Below are 5270 nucleotides of genomic sequence, written 5' to 3'. Positions count from 1 at the left end.
TGTGAATTCAGTGGGCTCGGAATTATTTTTGCATTTTCTGTTCTAAGTTCTATTTTTTCTAATTTTCTGATTTTGAACACCATAATACCAACAGATACTTCGTTGGGGTCTGATTAAATGTTGTTGGGATATAATTAGCTACTATAGTTACTGCAATTTGCTGAATGGCTTTAACCTATAATGTTTTCAACATTTCCAAGGGAGAAATTCAAAAATAGCCAGACTTACAAGCGGTCGTTCAAAAATAGCCCAGTTTCAAAAGTAATCGAAATTTAGCCACTTTTCTTGTAAAGATAAATCTGAGCGAATACACTGTTCAAAACCTGGAAAATACACTAGTATATTATGCTGGAGTTCCAGCATAAGTATACTTGAACTCCAGCATATTATACTGAAGTTCCAGGATAAGTATGCTGGAACTCCAGCATAATATGATGGCGTTCCAGCATAAGTACACTAGAACTCCAGCATAATATACTGGAGTTCCAGCAAAGTATACCGGTCCAGTATAATATGCTGGAAGTTCATAAGTGCTCGAATCTCCAGTATATTATGCTGGAACTTTCCGTGTGTTGGAGTTCCAGTATTATATGCTGGAAGTTCATACACAGGTGCACCGAACTCCAGTATATTATGCTGGACCGGTCTCTGTTGCAGCAAAATAGTGGCTATTTTTCATTGACTTAGTAAACGCTGGCTATTTTTGAATGACCGGTCCGAAAACTGGCTAGACCGTGCTATTTTTACCATTTCCAGTTGGAATTACGTGTGTCTGATGGCATCTCAAGAAGAGACATGTGATTCACATTTTCCATGGACTCATCAAGATAATTGTTCCCCTACAACAAAAGTTGGTTCCAAATCAAAACCTTATGCTGCTGTTCCCGTTCGTTCTGTTGCCCCTACAGGTGAACAACACATGAATGTCAAGGTCAAGGCCAAACAGCAGAAGGTTAAGAAAAACAAGATTTCTACAAAGTATTGCGTGAAATTGCATCGAAACAGCCTGAAAATAAGCCTTCTGCCTCTAAAAGAACCAAAGGAGAAGCTAGATGTGGAGAGGCCACGGTAACAAAGAATCGAAATTCAGTTCACAGTGAAGCTATTGCTGATTTTTCTGGCGTGCCACCACCATTTTGTTCCTGTACAGGTGTTTCTAGAAGGTGCTGCAAATGTGGAGTTTATGGTTGGCAATCATCATGTTGTACCACCACCTTATCTGCGTATCCCCTCCCAATGAATCCCTCAAAACCTGGGAATTAATCGTCTCGGTGGGAGGAAAATGACTAATGGAGCATACACTAAACTTCTTCTTAGACTTGCTGCTGAAGGTCGTGATCTTTCTAATCCAGTTGACCTGAAGAACCATTGGGCTAAACATGGTAGTAACAAGTTTATTACTATTAAGTAAACACGAGTAGAGTTAACTGAAACGTGTGCATTCAACCTGTATATATAGTTTTGCTCTCCTACTGTTGTTTCCTCGGGTGAGCATTAGAATAGTAGGTTGTTAATATGTTTAACTTAGTACTGATAAATTCTACTAATATCATCATGCTTCTCAATATTAGTCTTTGCGATGCTTTTTTATCCTTTCTACCAAAAGTATGGCATCTTGAAACTCACGATATGTTCTGTTTATTCTCAACGTTTAGCACGACATGCTCTGTTGACACTGAAATTTTCTAATTTTTTGGTGGTTTCGATCTTAATTTTTGCCCAGTAGCTTACCTCCGAGTAGATAGTGCAGAAACTGCTTGGCACTGAAGTTATGGCCTTGTTTTCATTATTTCATGTGTTTCCAAAACCAAATGATGATCAAGTGGAAAACATCAGCCAAAAAGGTTGATGCTTGCCTTGATATGTTTCACTTAATTTCTCCTTCTTATTATCCATGTTACAACTCTCAACACATTTCCAGCTAGATATAAATACATAATCAAGTGTATCTTCTCATTTTTGGGGAATTATCTACCATGAAACTGAAACATGAAAGAAGTCGGCAAATAAAAAATTTAGGGAAGAGGGGCGAAACAACAAGGTACAACAGATGATTCTGGTGCCTAGCTGTTAATAGAGGTTTAGGCCTTTGCAGCTTGAACTGGAGCTGCAGCTCTGCTGGCAACGATTTGCTCGTAGAGGTCTCTGATCTTCAAACCGACAATGGTCTGGAAGAAACCTGTTCCATTGTTGCTACCAGGGAAATCAGCATGCTTCAACATTTGTTGAGTAACTTCACCATAGAATTTGGTGGAGAGGTTGCTCAAATGGCTCTCCACATAGATGAGCTCATCCAGTCTGTCAAATTGCCCATCCATCTCCAAGACAGATACCTGTAAGTTGGAAGAAAAGCAGATGAAAGCCAGGTAATTTCTGGTATGTTGTCTTTAAAGAAGTATGACATATCATTGAAAAGAAGCTTTAAGGGTTCTTTTGGTGTTTCTTTTTCCATATATAGTAACGAAATATTCCAGCCTAACTCCGATCCACCTTTGTTAGCTTGCTCATATTGATAAATTTATGTTGAATCCTCATAATACAAAGCTAAATTTTCTAGCCTGACTAGTAATCAGCAGCTAAGGTCCTGGCAATTGAGTCTAGACAGGTGGAAAAGAAAACGATTTACCATCTAATGTACCATTTATGTTAATGGTTACAAGACATCGATTACTATAAGGAAGTTTTGGCAGGTTGGGAAAGAATATAGTCCCAGTACCTCATTGCCAAAGTAGGTGTCAGGGCCATAGGTGAACTTGATGCCAGGGTAAGAACAAGTCAACTTCCTACCACAAGGAATCCATGAGATGGTGGAGCCTTCATCAAAGAGGTAAACCGGGTTGAAGTTCTTCACTCCTTCCTTCATTATCAATCTCACTCTCAAAACTTTGCCTTCATTGTCATCTGGGATCAGCTGAGTTGGGAGCACTTCAATTACTGCATCTGCATATTGCTTTTGTGGGTCTGCACCAAACAAATTTTATTAATCTTATTTTATCTTCATTCTCAATTACGACTATGCTAATATCAAGGAATATTAAGACGTAGTGCACCAATGTAAGCATCAAAATCTGGCTTCCTGGCTTCAATACTGGCCTTAATGCTCTCAAGGCTGTGCCCTCTCTCAGCCATATCCCTCTGCATTTTCAACAAAAAATACACTTAGCTTAAAAAGGAAACCATCATCTTTCCAGGCTTAATTAAAACTTGTTCAGCATTAAGTTACCTGAATCTTCCAAGCGAACTTAACCTCATTGCTGATATCCAAGTAGATGCTGAGGTCCAAGAGTTCTCTCACACGTTCATCGTACCTATATTCCATAGAAAAAGAAAGAAAAAAATGTCAAAATTTTAGATTGTCAGATTCAAGATTGAAAAATTTACTGTACAGATTAATTAGCTTAAACGAGAAGGGAAGTATAGTAAGACGACTGTGTCAAAGTTGAATGTGTGCTTTAACGGTAGTACTTCCTTCTGGCCGGCTGAAACAACCAGCAAAACTACCAAAAATAATGTTTCCCACTCACTTGTACTACTGATTCTATGCAACATATTGCAATACCAAACTTTTTATTATTAAAAAAAAAAAAAACAATTAAATGAGGAATGGAATGGGCCCAAATGATTATAGAGGCCCATCATCAGAAGTGATAAAGATAACGTTAACTCCTCGACCATACATTTTGACAGCATCATATCGAACTATCGATCTCTCAACGGAGGTAGCATTTATCCTCATAATAACCGTCCATTTCATTCATCTTTCTGTTAGCTTATAATTCTACAGACGAACAAATGATAAACTCAACTATTACATTCTCCTTTTCTCTTGGCTTAATTAATAAAGAAAGGAAAAACATTAGAGAATTAAAAAAGGAGATAAAGAGCGCGTGTCATTACTGCTTTCTTTTTTCTTTTGTCTATTTTGCTTTGGAAAAGGTGGAGGGGTAGGGAGGTGAAGTAAGTTCAGTTACATAAAAGACAAGAAGATGTAAAGATTCTGAATATATGGAGGAACCAAGGCTTTTAATGTGTAAACTGTTTGCATGTGTGTGAAAAATCACAAGTTTTATTATGACTACTTTTGGTCTTTCAGCTTAAACTGCATATATAAACACTAGCATATATATGTATGTATAAAATGATGAAAGGGAGAGAGTAATATAATACTAGTACTTACATGGGGTGTAATCCTTCAATAACAAGAATCTTGGGAGGCTTAATGAGTTCTGGGGGGTCAAGAAGACCACTAACATGGTTATAAATTGGCTTCTCCACAGCAATACCTTCCTTAATAGCCTTAACTTGCTCATACATAAGGTCAAAATCATTAGCTCTAGGATCAAGAGCAGTCACTCCTTTCTCCTTCCTTCCAGTTCTATCAAGTGAGTGATAATCATCAAGACAAATCACAGTAGTCATGTCTGAGATTAATGTGTTTGAATCTGGATTTCCACCTTTTGGTGGCTCAGCAGCACCACCAAATACACTTGTTAATCTCCTCATGAAAGTACTTTTCCCACAGCCAGAATCAGCTGCTAAACCAATCACCACTGTCTTTTCATCATCAGCTGATGAACATGTTATAACACTAGTGCTACTGCTTCTTCTGTTGCTTCTTAATTTTGTGTAGAAAATCACTTGTTTTTGGTGAAGAAATCCTAAGTGGGATTTTGAGGGTGTGGAGATTGAACAAGTAGAGTTCAGTGATTGAGCTGTGTACACTGTACTCACTGCCATATTTTCTTGATTTTTTCCTCTCAGATTCTTGAGAGGTTTTTTTCTGTTTTCAGAGAGAAAGAGATAGAATTATGGAATAGGCTCTCCCTTCTCTCTCACTATCTGATGAGCTAAAGTTTAAGGGGTGACATGTAATGAATGAATGGACATTGATCAATTTCTTTTTTCTTTTTTCTGCCTTTGAGGATATTTTGTCCTGACATTAGGAAAATATGTGAGGTACAAAAATTTGTAAGCAAAGGGCATGGTTATGGTTAGAGAAAAACAAGTGGCAGTTTTGTTTGGATAAGAAATTGTATTGATTTGATGAGAGGAAATGCTGATAGTGTCACCCAGAGCAAATAGAGTTTTGAGGGTATTCAGTTCATTTGAATTCAGTAAAAAAATCATTAAAATTATAATAAATAGTATATATGAATCATGATTTTTGAAATATAATTGGTTCAATACTAAGAACAATAAATTAAACCCATAAAACTTAAATCTTGAATCCGCTTCTGTATGTAACTATTTACGGGTCTTTGTGACTACCT

General features: G+C 37.2%; 1 protein-coding gene and 1 pseudogene across 1 annotated transcript; one reads left to right on the top strand and one right to left on the bottom strand.

Moving 5' to 3' along the window:
* The first annotated feature begins 775 nt into the window (after nucleotides 1-775).
* Nucleotides 776-1581, top strand: LOC109208915 (annotated as a pseudogene).
* Nucleotides 1582-1812: 231 nt separating this feature from the next.
* Nucleotides 1813-4931, bottom strand: LOC109208912 (phosphoribulokinase, chloroplastic-like). The gene is made up of 5 exons (XM_019372070.1): nucleotides 4178-4931; nucleotides 3224-3308; nucleotides 3051-3135; nucleotides 2717-2961; nucleotides 1813-2333 (listed from the first exon to the last, which is right to left on the bottom strand). The coding sequence occupies exons 1-5, from the start codon at nucleotides 4735-4737 to the stop codon at nucleotides 2082-2084; spliced, it is 1227 nt and encodes a 408-aa protein (XP_019227615.1). The 5' UTR covers nucleotides 4738-4931; the 3' UTR covers nucleotides 1813-2081.
* Between the last annotated feature and the right edge of the window lie 339 nt (nucleotides 4932-5270).

Source organism: Nicotiana attenuata, unplaced genomic scaffold, assembly GCF_001879085.1.
Source record: "Nicotiana attenuata strain UT unplaced genomic scaffold, NIATTr2, whole genome shotgun sequence".
NCBI classification, from domain to species: Eukaryota; Viridiplantae; Streptophyta; class Magnoliopsida; order Solanales; family Solanaceae; genus Nicotiana; species Nicotiana attenuata.
This window is presented reverse-complemented; position numbering and strand designations above follow the sequence as displayed.

What these genes read in the sequence shown, in the direction of transcription:
- LOC109208912 (XM_019372070.1), bottom strand. Translation starts at nt 4,737, where the DNA reads ATGGCAGTGAGTACAGTGTACACAGCTCAATCACTGAACTCTACTTGT. An exon ending in ATTGAAGGATTACACCCCAT is followed by an intron (nt 3,309 to 4,177) that starts GTAAGTACTAGT and finishes TATGGAATATAG; the next exon opens with GTACGATGAACGTGTGAGAG. An exon ending in ACACCTACTTTGGCAATGAG is followed by an intron (nt 2,334 to 2,716) that starts GTACTGGGACTA and finishes TCCAACTTACAG; the next exon opens with GTATCTGTCTTGGAGATGGA.